The sequence below is a fragment of the Pogona vitticeps genome, chromosome 5 (genome assembly GCF_051106095.1).
Source record: "Pogona vitticeps strain Pit_001003342236 chromosome 5, PviZW2.1, whole genome shotgun sequence".
NCBI classification, from domain to species: Eukaryota; Metazoa; Chordata; class Lepidosauria; order Squamata; family Agamidae; genus Pogona; species Pogona vitticeps.
Genome location: NC_135787.1, coordinates 116,175,632 through 116,189,309, shown reverse-complemented (window position 1 = coordinate 116,189,309; position 13,678 = coordinate 116,175,632). Strand labels below are relative to the sequence as shown.

Sequence of the window (13,678 nt, the reverse complement as noted above, 5' to 3'; positions counted from 1 at the left end):
GGGACGGGGGAAAAATCAAACACAAAAAAAAGCCAACGCAGCAAGCCCCATCGGAAGGCGTGGGGCTGAAAAAACAAACACACCAAAAGACAAACACAAAAAAAATCACAGTACAGAAACATAACCCCCCAAGCCCAAACCCACCCTGCAAAACCCTGTATGTCCTCACTCAGAAGCAGAAAGCAGCACTAGACAGTTCGAAGCCTCTCTGCAAACGCACACACTCTTAACCGTTAGGGCGAAAGAGCTACAAAGAAGCAGCCTCCTCGCCGACCAACAGTTAGTAATTTAAATTCCCCACCTTTTTTCTGGTTGTAACTCGAAATGGCCGTAAGTTGGGACGCTTGTAAATTGAGGCACCACTGTACTGACAAGATTCATCAACCAGATCAGTCCATAGTTCTAGCCTCATACCTGTCTGTAACTTTATCAATGCCGCCTTATTCATTGTCTCTTCCTCCGCTAACTAGTATTTCTTCAATTCCTGCTTCCCTTTGGCACCAGTGGTTCTCAGTCAAAGCCATAGCCTTGGATCCTTCTGAACAACCTCCACATTGTTTAATGATGCAGCCTTCCTCAGACACCTCTTGCTCACCTTTACACTTGGTGGACTCTGCCTTAGAGAGTGACTACATTGGCAGTTAGTACTGTTTGGTCTCCTCCTGAGACAGGCTGATTTGCTATTTTTGCTGGTGATCACAGGACAGTATTGCTCAAGCAAATCAACCCACCTCTAGAGTATTCCTACTTGCATCTTTCTGGGTCTATGTCAGAGGGAGGATCAGTCACCTTATATTTTTAAGGTTATGAGACATTCTCATACCCTTATGTTGTCCCTATCTTCAAAAGGGGCAAAAAAGAGGAACCTGGGAACTACAGGCCAGTCAGGCTAACATCAGTCCCAGGCGAAGTTTTGGAACAGATCGTAAAGTGGTCATTGTGCAAACACTTAGAAAACAACGCAGTAATAACTAGAAGCCAACACGGATTTGTCAAGAACAAATCCTGCCAAACTAATTTGATCTTGTTTTTTGATCACGTCAACTCCCTGATAGACAGAGGGAATGCTGTAGACGTAGTATATCTCCACTTCATCAAAGCTTTTGACGAAGTGCCCAATGATGTCCTGATTAGCAAGCTAGCTAGGGGTGGGCTGGATAGATCAAGTGTTGGGTGAATACACAATTGGTTACAGAATTGTACTCAGAGGTGATGATTAATGGGTCCTTCTCTAACTGGAAGGAGGTAACAAGTGGGGTACTCCAAGGCTCAGTCCTTGGCCCGGTGCGCTTCAATATTTTTATTAATTGGACAAGGGAGTGCAGGGAATGCTTGTCAAATCTCCAGATGATACCAAATTGGGTGGAATAGCTAATACCCTAGAAGACAGAAACAAAATTCAAAATGACCTTGATAAGATAGAGCACTGGGCCAAAAGCAACAGAATGAAATTCAACAGGGATAAGTGCAAAGTACTGCACCTCAGAAAAAGAAACCAGTTGCACAGTTACAAGATGGGGGCTACCTGGCTCAGCAGAACTATGAGCGAGAAGGAACTTGGCATTGTCATAGATCACAAGCTAAATATGAGCCAACAGTGTGATGTAGCTACAAAAAAGACAAATGTTGTTTTAGGCTGCATTAATAGAAGTATAGTTTCCAAATCCTGCAGGAGCAAGTCCCCTCCTATTCAGCACTGGTCAGGCCTCACCTTGAGGATTGTGTCTAATCATGGACACCACACTTCAAGAAGGATGCTGACAAATTGGAACAAGTTCAGAGGAGGGCAACAAGGATGATTAGAGGACAAGAAACCAAGCCTCATGAGGAAAGACTGAAATAATTGGGCATGTTTAGCTTTGAGAAAAGAAGACTGAAGGATGATATGATAAGACTTTTCAAATATTTGAAAGGCTGTCATACAGAGGAGGGGCAGGATCTGTTCTCGATCATCCCAGAGTGCAGGGCATGCAACAATGGGCTGAAGTTAAAAGAATCCAGATTTCGGATGAATATCAGGAAAAACCTCCTAACCATTAGAGCAGTATGACAGTGGAATCAGTTATCCTCGGGAGTTGGTGAGTGCTCCACCACTGGAGGCACTCAAGAAAAGCTTAGATAATCACCTGGTAGATATGCTTCGGTTGTATTTCTGAACTGAGCAGGGGGTTGGACTTGATGGCCTTGTAGGCCCCTTCCAACTCCAGTTTTCTATGATCCTATGATTCTCACACAAACCTGTGGACACACAGCTTGCATTGACACCTCCTCATTTTGTCTCATTGCCTAGAGGATCTATCTATGCTCAAAAGTGGAAGTGATTCATTGAATTTGCTACTCTCTACACATTTTGCCAGCATTGGTATTGGTTCTGAATGATCTTTGGATTTTTGTGTACTTGAAGAATGAAAACTTCTTTCTGTCTTCTCTTCAAAAGTTACCTGGCAGCCCCAGTGGCTCAATAGGATCCCCAGTCTTCACTCTTTAGAAACTCAACTGTGAAAACATTTTAGAAGACTCAGTAACAGTTACCCTCCAATTACTTCAGTGCTAACGCCACAGATCCATAAGAAATAGTATTCAGTCAGCTGATGCATAGAGTTTTGGAGCTAGGTCTCCTGCAGCTTGGATCTTGTGTCTTCTTGGTGGCTGCCACTTCCACAAGGTAAACTGGTGAATCCTATATTCTTAAATCTTGTTTTCCACAGAGACAAAGTTGTTCCCTGTGTGATCTTTTTTGTTTAAGAATGCTTTCCCATTTTAACAAATGCAAATCACTGTTCTCCCCACATTTTTTATAGCATCTGCAGTTGAACTTGAGAAATCTCTGTACACATTGGACATTGACCATTTACATTTCTTTGCTATATAAACTCAAAGAGGAGGTCCGCTGATCTTTCCGCAGCACTTTACAAAGTGTGTGTTCAAGATGACTGACATTGCCTTGTTCCAACTGGTCTTAGGATCCATACCACGTGAACATATGTGGCCATTGCAGTTTTCTTCTGGTGTGTTCCAGTTCTGGATCTGTGGCCACCTGACTCATGCATTGGCTTATCTAGCATTTGGGTGGGTGTTCTTCCCTTCTGTGCTTGTATTTTCCTTCTTCCTTAAGTAAGCTTGCCAGCCACCTTTATAATAATAATAATAATAATAATAATAATAATAATAATAATAATAATAATAATAATAATAATAATAATAATAATAATAATAATAATAATAATAATAATAATAATAATTTATTGCCATTGTAAGTATATACACAGTATACCATACAACGAAATTCACAGACACCCAGAGACCAGACACATGCACACACATAACATTCCCCAAACACTCCCCACCCACTAGAAGTCCCCCACTAAAAATACAAACATCTACACCTCAGGCCAAGTAACACAGTCCAACTAATTATTCACTACTGGTGGTCTTTAAGCTCATTATTAATTGCAGTTAATTGTTCTATATCTTCTGCCAGATGGTAACAGTTCAAAAAAGTTATAAGCAGGATGGGAAGAGTCTCTCAGGATGCTGTGTGACTTCCTCAGACAGCGGGATGTGAAGATGTCATCCAGGGTTGGTAGCTGGAGCCCGATGATATTCTGGGCAATTTTAATGGTTCTCTGTAGAGCTTTTTTGTCCGCTACAGAGCTACTCCCAAACCATGCCAGAATGCCATAAGTTAGGACACTCTCAATGGTGCTACGGTAGTAGGACAGAAGTAAATGCTGTGATAAATTTAACTTCCCGAGCATTCTCAGGAAATACAGCCTCTTCTGTGCCTTCTTTATTAGCATGTTGGCATTTATAGTCCATGAGAGGTCCTCTGAGATGTAAGTACCTAGAAATTTAAAACTACCAACTCTCTCCACTTCCTCACCATTTATGTACAGTGGTAAATGTACATTTCTCTTCCTCCTAAAATCAATTATGAGTTCTTTAGTTTTTTTGATGTTAAGTGTGAGATGATTTTCTTTACACCATAGTATCAATCTCTGTACTTCCTTTCTATAAGCAGACTCATTGTTCTTATTTATTTATTTATGTCTGCTTCACAGAGACCACAAAGGACAGGTTACTTATTGTCAAGAATAATTTCACACTGAGGCAGAACAAGTCCTATGGTAATCAACAGCCATACTAGACAGGCATCCAAAATGCTGAATCATGCAGTCTGGGATGATGCAATGTCCATACTGATTGGCTGTATGCAAATATGTACGTGTATAACTGTGTGGACATGTGCAGAAGATGTGCAGATCTCTTCTATGAATGTCATGCTGTCTTGCTGCTGGTTTGTACTGCTGAAGCTGTCTTTGTGTGAATCAGCTGGACTAACTGGACTGGGACAAAACTCTGCTAACTTACACCAACACTTATTTGTGTATGTGGTTCATTGAGTGGTTGACTGTGAATTCCCACAATTCACTTGCCAGCCCCTCAGGATGCATGGACTTGCCACAGCAGTGAACTCAGAACTGAGGGAAGCCACTGAGCAATTGTGCATGAGTTCTGGGGCATGGCATTCCCATCAAAATTTCTCACTGTTCCAGCAGTAGGTCTGTGCTGATGCAAGACCTTCATGTGTGAATTCACAGATAACCACTCAAAGAACTACAGTAAATAGACTTACTAGAGGATAGAACAAGAATGGTATAAGAATACTTGTATATCACCTTTCAAATGTGCTTTTTATTGCTCTGAGAACTAGTGCTTTTTAAAATCAAAAGCTGACAAGATTTCAGTAACATTCTCTAAAATGTTTACTCATCCTCACCCAATTTTAAATTAGTCACAAATCATATTTCTGTCTATCACGTGTTTCAAGAGGAGTGTAATTAAATTGGAAATCCCTCGAGTAGGCTATGTAAGCCAGTTTGGAAGAACAATGTGTAAATTTATGGTAGTAGTTTTGTTTATAGAAATGAAAATGTATTACTGGAATTCATAATTGTGTAGTAGCCATTGCATCTTCAGAGCAGAATGAAATAGAGCCACCATCCTATTTGAAGTGGCGAGAGGATGGTGAGATCAGGAAGAAAGATCAAAAAACAGATCAGCAGTGGCAGATTGTGGGAAATCACCTTAGATTAATATTTCAATTTAAACTTTAATAAAGCTTTCAACAGTGTTGGAGGAGACTGCCCATAAAGGTAATTTTTACCCATAAAGATAATTTTTCTTCTGTTGTTTTATTAACTACTTCATCTTTTTCTAATATCTTGATTTTAAAAGAATACAGTGCTTTTGACTATGTAGAAAAAATTAAAATTGGCACACTTGTAAAGTTGTTCCATCTATATGGTTAATTCCATCTGTGTGCCCGTCTGTCCCCTCTTTAAAAAATTATGTTTTCTCTTACACAAATGCAAATATTTATGTTTCCAGTAGCAGTTAATTGGACAGAATGTGTCATAGGGTCATTACTGGTCAACTTTAGACCAAGTGATTGATTCTAGAGTTTATCTAGCAAGTTTAACATTTGCCAGAGGACACAGTTCTGTGTCTCTCTAATGAACCTCTAACAGAGTAGACATGACATGATATATATCTTTAAAGTATATATAGTGTGCTAATTAAGGAGAGTTCAAAAGTATCAACCCAGGTTTTGGATCTGGAAAATATCTCACAGGCTTGGCTACAAACTTCCCTGGAGATGAAATATAAACATGAATTTAGGAAATAATGTAGCTTGACAAGTATGAGATCCAGTTAATTTTTAAAATGTTTAACATTTCATCTTCAGGCACATCTTGCAATGTGACTTCTGAAAAAAAAATCATTCTTCCCACATCTAATGGCTGTGGTGACAATATGAAAAGAAGTCCACTAGTGATGTGCCATGCCTCTTTTTTTTTTAAAATCCAAACCCCAGAATACTCTATTTTAAGAGTTCCACCCAGACCCACACCTACAGACTCCTAAATTGTGATCCCCTGAAGAAACGGCACGTTCGAAAGCTTATGGCCCAAGATAGGCTGCACCCAAGCCTAGCTTCCTATTACTTCCTGAATGCTCCAGTTTTTGCAGTGGCCAGGAGTTGCCTTTGTACAATTAAAACTAGTGCGCCAGTTGCACCTATTTCTGAAGAGGTTTGATATGACCACATTGACATATGCCTTAGCTACATCCAGGCTGGGTCACTGTAATGCATTCTATGTGTGAAGGATGCCTACATGAGCTGCCTATGGAAAGTGTCAGAAACTTCCATGACTCTAAAACACAGTAGACATATTGCTGACTGGGACCAGTTAGGGGGAATCACATAACCCCTGTGCATGCCGTTATAGCAGCACCACTGGTTGCCAGTCCATTTCTGGGCTGAATTCAAGGTATTGGTTCTAATCTATAAAGCTCTAAGTGGCTTGGGCCCAAGGTATCTCAAGGACTGCATCTCCCTTTATGAGCCTGCTTGAGTGTTAAGATAATCAGGAAAGGTGTTTCTCTCAGTCCCACCACCTTCACAGCTGCATCTGATGGGGGGCCTTCTCTATTGATGCTCCCAGACTTTGGAACTCCCTCCCGCAGGAGGCTAGGCTGGCCCCATCTTTGCTGTCCTTCCACAAGCAGGCGAAGACCTTTCTCTTCAGGCAAACTTTCCCTGAGTGACTGACTGGTTCTTCTTCGTGGCCGCTGTGAATCACACTGTGGGTGATCAGCGCCTGTGCAGAGCCTCTTTGGAATATTCTAGAGCTTCTGTGGTAGCAAAAAACATATTAGAATAGACCCCTTCCCCTTAGTATAAGTACCTTGGTGCCAGGACTCTCCCTTCAGTTTCTTTCAACCGCCGCCTTGAAGAGTCTTGTGCTTCTATCTTCTGTGAGTCTGAAAGTGAAACAATTTCTTTTTACTGCTAAATTAAAACATTTTTCTCTATTTCTCTTTATTATTAATCAGAGATACATATTATGAACTCTTTTTAGTTTTTTCCTACCGTGCCGCAGCCCCTGGCAGTCGCACACCTCACTCTTTTTTTCTTTTTCTTTTCTTTTTTTATTGTTCATGGCCCCTTTGGGCCCGTTCAAGACTGTGTGATTTGCAATAATGAGATCCTGCTGTCAGATGGTCACGCGAAGTGCCCTTTTTGTCTAGGCGAAGCGCATCAAACCTCCTCATGCCCTCATTGCAACAAAATTTTAATGAGGAGTTCTGTGTTCTCACCTATCTTGACTGAAATTCCATCTCTGGGAACAGTCCTTGCAACTGGCAAAACCTGTGGCTCAACCTCCATGTAAAACCACCTCACAGGCTAAAGCCATGGAAAAAGCCATTGCAGAATGCTTGAAACATTGTTCCTCCGCTACTCCATCTCATTCCGATGCACCTTCCACTTCATCGAAAACTTCTAAGACGCATACATCCAAACAGTTGACATTGAAAACCTTGACATCAAAGCCTTCTGAAAAGCGAAAGCCTCCTCCCGATCTGGTTCCGGGGCCCCCACAACCAAAGCGATCTAAACAAACCAAATCAAAAACCCCAACAGTTCCTCCACAACAGGTCTCTGAACCTGATGATTTAATTTCTGTTGGTTTGCCATCTTATGATGAAGGAATTCCATCTCATCAACCGGTTTCTCAGTCACCGACATGGGACGAGCGAGTGGACCGTTTTATTTCCTTGCCTAATAGTCCCAAACATTCTATCTCTCCTCCTAACCCATCCACTGATGCCTCCCTGGAGAGAGGAACCTGAGCCTCAGCCGGGCACAGTGCCCTATTCTATACCATTGAGCTAGCCTCCATGGCCACCTCCATGGTTATTAGGCACATCCAGTATATGAGGCAATTCCACAAGCGCGTGTCGACCAATCCTGCACCCAGCACGCTCATTGGGTAGACATTTGCCCCGATCAGTGCTTCTCTAACCTGCCAGTTGCAGATGCCTGACCGGCTCTTCCTCCGGTCCGATATTAGCACCACGCCAAAAAGCTCCATCTTGACAACCTTCTGTGTCGAAGAGGCCTTATCACTCAGATGCATACAGCCATCATATAACTGCAACCACCTGCAAAAATCAGGGCAGTCGAGAAACATGCTTCCACCCGCGAAGCGTTCGTAGCCCCGGTGACCACATATTTTCTGGCTTTAAATGATGGGGACCACTCTTCTTGCTTGGCATCCCCACTCTTCTTGCTTGGCATCCCCAGCCTTGATTTATTCTACAGACCTACCCATGCATCCATCGAATTGGCTTCAGCTGCCTTTTCAACACCAGAGACACTGGTTCCGATATCGACAACTCTCGATATCCATCTTAGTCCATGGATGCCCCACTTCAATCTATCTCGGTTGCTAACCCTCAGCAGTGCACTGACCTAGACACACAGTCTGTCAATATCGAGACATAGACTTTGACACTGAGGTTCCAGTTTGTTTACCTCTGTCCATGGATGCACCTTCAACATCAATACCGGTTGACAATTCTCAACATCAACAAATGTCCATGGGCATGCCACCCTCTTCAGTGGCAGACCAACCACTGTCAACATTACTACAACCAACATCCTCTCGACACAAAGGCCGATCAACGTTCTATTGACTCCAGATTCGATCCCGAAATGTCAGAACATGGTTCTCGACTGCAAACTCCATCTGTGCTTCTCACATCACCAGATTCCAACCTCGCAGATGTAAATCCTCCATCCCCACCAGAGGATTTTCAAACTTATTCTCAACTCATGATCTGCATGGCTAAGTCCTTGGATCTTCAAATCCATCACCCCACAACCAAACCAGTGGATCACCTTTATGATCCTGTTTCTAAGGACACAACTACCCCAGTCCATATTTCCATGCTACCATCTCTTCTTAGCACTGCTCAGCGGTCTAGGACTAAACCAGCCTCCTCTCGATAATCTCTACCGGACTTGGAGAGCCTCCCCAGGAGGATAATGTGGTTGAAGGTATCAAAGGCGGCTGAGATATCGAGAAGGACCAGCAGAGACATTTTGCCCCTGTCGGCCTCCCTCAACAGGTCATCAAACAGGGTGACCAATGCTGTTTCCATGCCATGGTGCAGCCTGAAGCCTGACTGGAATGGATCCAGGGCATTAACTCCCTCCATCACATCACATTGTCACTCCACCATCCCAAACTCTACAAGAAGAGATTAAAAATTTACTCATCAAAGACACAATAGAACCTATACAACAAATAACAGTTTTTTTTTCTCTTGTTATTTCACCTTTCCCAAAAAAGACTGAGGTCTATGACCTATTTTAGACCTCAGAGAACTCAACAAGTATGTCATCACCACTAATATCTGTATGGTAACCCTCGAATCTGTTCTATCTCTTCTCAGAAAAAACAACTGGTTCACAGTCATAGATCTATGAGATGCATACTTCCACATCTCCATCCACCCTTCCCACAGACAATTTCTCTGATTCCAACTCAGACCCCGAGCCTACCAATTTAAAAGACTTCCTTTCGGACTTGCAACAGCTCTAAGAGTCTTCACCAAGTACATTGTCCCAGTGGCTGCCTTTCTCAAACTTCAAAAGATCCTCATCTTCCCATACATAGATGACTGGCTCCTTGTAACTTGTTCCTGCCGCAGATCTCACCGGGACACTCTTTTCACCTTATCCCTTCTTCACGATCTCGGTCTCACAGTCAACATGCAAAAATCCAAAATGAGCCCTATAAGGGTTATTCATTATATTAGGGTTTCCATAGACTCCACCCGAGCTCACACATTCCTCCCTTGCGGCCCTATGCCATGATTATCCTTATATACAATTCTATCCAGATAAAGTAAAGTAATTATCCTTATATACAATTCTATCCAGATGAAGTAAAACTGTTTCTCGATGTCTCCTTCCTTCCTAAAGTGGTGCCTCAGTTTCATCTCTCTCAACCACTAGTCCTCCCAGCCTTCTTTCCATTACCATGAACAACCGATGAACGACCTCTTCATACTTTGGGCATCACGAGGGCCCTCTCCTTTTATTTGTCGCATACAAAACCTTTTCGATGTTCCCCACACCTTTTTGTCAGTCATCAACTTCCTAACAAAGGCCTACAAGTCACTTCTCAGACGATTTCTCACTGGGTTGCCTCTACTATTCGGCTTGCATACCAGCTTGCTCGACAGCCGGTCCCTCAAGCTATTCACCCTCATTCCACAAGGGAATTGGCGACCTCTATAACATTCCTATGTGGTGTGCCTCTTCCCAACATCTGCACCTCGGCTACGTGGGCACAACCATCTACCTTCATCCAGTATTATAGACTGGATGTTTGACAGAAGTCTGATGCGGCATTTGGACGTGCTGTTTTGGCTTCCACCTTGGTGTGACATTCTGACTCCGGGTAAGACAGCTTGCTAGTCACCCACAGTGTGATTCACGAGGCTATGAAGAAGAATGGCAGGTTACTCACCTGTAATTGTAGTTCTTCGAATGGACCTCTGTGATTCACACATCCCACTCGACCTCCCCTCTGTCATACCTTGCGGTGGTTGACACAACTGAAGGGAGAGTCCTGGTACCAAGGTATTTATACCGAGGAGGAAGGATCTATTCTAATGTGTTTTTTGCTACTGTAGAAGCTCTAGAATATTCTGAAGAGGCTCCGCGCAGGCGCAGATCACCCACAGTGTGAATCACAGAGGTCTACTCTAAGAACTACAATTACAGGTGAGTAACCTGCCGATACCTGAATGGGTTTCTTTAAATGGATTGTTATGCCTTAGCACTTTGAATGTATTTTGGTGTGGTTTATGTAATTTACTATGGTGTTTGATCTTTTTTGGTATTTGTATGTTCACTGTTGTTAGCTTTAATGTTGTCTTTTAATGATATTAAATCATTAATGTGACCTGTCTGAGCCTATCAAATCTTTCAGCCAACCTTTCTCTGGCCGAACCTACTGTAGATATTTCTATAGGTGTTAGTCTCGTAGGTGGAATTCCCAGAATGGCAAATTCTGTGATTTAAAGGAAGGAGGGAGGGAGGGAGAAATTGCACAAGCCTAGAAACTGCAGCATTGGAATGTTAATGTTGTACATCAGAATGTATCTAGAAAGGAGGAGATTTTTTAAAAGATAAATTTTTCCCCAGTGAATCATTATTTAATTTATCAAAGCAGAAAAACATGTATGCAAATTTTCTCTTATATTTTATATTCTCAGATTGTTCTAGTTTGGTTTTAAAAGCATAGATCAACTTCTGTCAAGAATGTAAGAACGCTGGATGCAAATTAGTATAGATAAAAGAGTTCTGCCATGCATAATACAGAAACAGGTGGTTTGGAAGAAAAACGGAATGTTTCTTTTATTCTTGAGTTAAATTTGTTTTACATAATGAATGTAACCAATGAGCAATTCCAAGTCTTTGGAATCCCTCAAAATTTTGTGCAACTGGAAAAGTCAAGTCATGTTCATATGTACTGTTGGTTCAGTGGAGTGCCCTCTGCAATGCAGTTTCAAAAGGTACCCATGTGAAGCAGGTCTCAGCGTTTTATCCTTTGATGGTAACGTAATCGGAACCATTCAAGTCAGGACTGAAACTAATCAGTCTTATTCACCACTGAGGCATCAGTCTATTCAAAAGAGCACTACGTGACTTTGGCCACTCCTGGAGAGACTAGAGATTGAGCTGTGCAGTAAACTGATGTGCTGTGTTGTTGTTTGCAGGACTGTGAACTTTGACATAATAAAGTACTTATACGACTTTTTGTGAAGACTGCATGGACGTTGTGACGGCAGCTGAGCCAGACGTGCTACATTTGTCCACTTTAGCCATCGAGGAGGAGGAGGAGTCCTTGGGATCTATTGGATTTGTCCAAAAACAGGTGCTGGGTCAGCATGAGATCAGATGAAAACACTCTAGTTGGTCTGGATGGATTTGAGCAGAGTACTCTTTACTTGAGACCCTGGAGTATTTGGAAAGAACGTGTTAATTATAAACAGCAGGGACTGAGCACAATCTGGTCTGCTCTTAATGATGTTATCTTAACACTGAAATTGCCTAAAACCCATTTTACTTAGGACTGCATTTTGTGCTGCATTGAAGTATCCCTTGTGCTTTGAATATGGCAGTAGCCTTGTTGTTTTGCCCAATTCTTCCCCTTTCTCTCCATGGGAGCCTTTTACATTTGTCTGCCAAAGCAGCTTGGTCCTGAGGCCACCGTTTAAAAGAGATTAGAATAGCAAATGCAATAAACATAAAAACAAACTGGTGGGTGCTGTTCTTTTATTCTTAGATACTATCCATTTGTTGGTAGCCTAACTGCCACAGCTGATTTGTAAATATAGCTGTTAAAAGCTGTTTTTGAAAATGTTTTCACTAACCATTCATATCTTGCAGCTGCTTATCATTATACTTTATGATGAAACAGAGGACAAATAATTTGACTAATCACTTATCTAACCCTACATCAGCATAAAGTCTTCGAACAATATGAATTCCTACCCTGGAGAGAGAACCTGTGTACTCTGGGCAGCTTACAGTCTTTCCATTTGTTTTTTCTTATATTCTATCTAGATGCATCATGAGAAGTGTGAGACAAAGACACCTCCTTCTGGTCTGGGTGCAGTCCAGTGCAACTGTCCAGTTGTGCAACTAGTTGCGCAAGCACTAGTATGCCTAATGCCATAAGAATGGTGCTAATATTGTGTTGGATTTAGGTCAATACATTTAACATTAGACATGGGCATTGCTTGCCCAAAAGCAATCTTGTTTAATAATAATTGGGGGAATACATGGTCAGCAGAGTGGTGGCTTCCCCTAAAGCTGCTATTAAGAATAATACTGCAGTACTCTTCAGAAATTGGTCCCTCTTCCCCAGGGGAAAAAATAGAAAGAGTGCAAAACTAACACTTTCTTTAGCCTCTTCGGTTCTACATAATTTTCCTCTTTTTTTTGTTATAGTGATTTTGTTAGGTAAAGATAATTTGAAAGCAAAATACAAGAATTTTTTTAGAAAGTCCAGAAGTCTTCTTAACTGGTCTTTGATCCTAAGAGGCCTTGTAAAGTTGTTTAGTATTAGACCAAAGTAATACTTAGGATCAGACATTCACATAACATAGCCATAATGTCTGATGCAATGTGCTGAGCAGGCTTCATTTGGTGCTATGCCAGCCTATGAGCCTCTGCGTGGAAGGACTTACATTACCTTCCAGGTGATGTAAGAAAGCTTTGACTTTTTCTCAGAAGCAGTGCTTTCAGTTTTCTCACAGATGCACTGCAGCCAGATATGGAGTGCCAGAGATCCGGGAAAATGGAAGTGCCAACCAAGGATGCACAGTGTTTACAGGGTGAGGAATGGGATCTGTTTCCATTTTGTTTGAAAAGCCAGTACAAGAATTATTTAGATTTGCAGTGTTGGAGCAAAAATGATTCACCTTCTGAATGCAGTGCAGGTTCTCGGTTCACCAAGACATGGGTGAAAGAGATGACAGATTGACAGACATGGGTGAAAGAGACCAGATTTCTGAACCAAGATGGACTGTGCTCACAACAGTGAAAGAAGAACTAAAGTTGAAGAAAGTTGGTGAATGTAGTTGAGCATTGGGTCATCAACAGGAGATGGTGATTCCTTTGTATTAAGCTTTAGTGACATAGCTTTCTGGAAGACCTGTTCTGCATAATGGTCAAAGATCCTTGGACATCAAAGGAGAATTGCTTTATTGCAGCCGTTCTCAACTTTTTTTGAGGGGGGGACCACGA

General features: G+C 41.9%; 1 protein-coding gene across 3 annotated transcripts in view; it reads left to right on the top strand.

The window, feature by feature from the left end:
* The window catches only part of ORC5 (origin recognition complex subunit 5), a 132,843-nt gene extending 120,659 nt beyond the window's left edge, over window positions 1-12,184 (top strand). For all 3 annotated transcript variants that reach the window (XM_020813005.3, XM_073000690.2, XM_020813003.3), the window contains one exon: window positions 11,644-12,184. In XM_020813005.3, coding sequence (XP_020668664.2) covers window positions 11,644-11,689 — 46 coding nt within the window. In that variant the 3' untranslated portion in view covers window positions 11,690-12,184. The remainder of the gene's footprint in view (window positions 1-11,643) is intronic.
* Window positions 12,185-13,678: the final 1,494 nt, after the last annotated feature.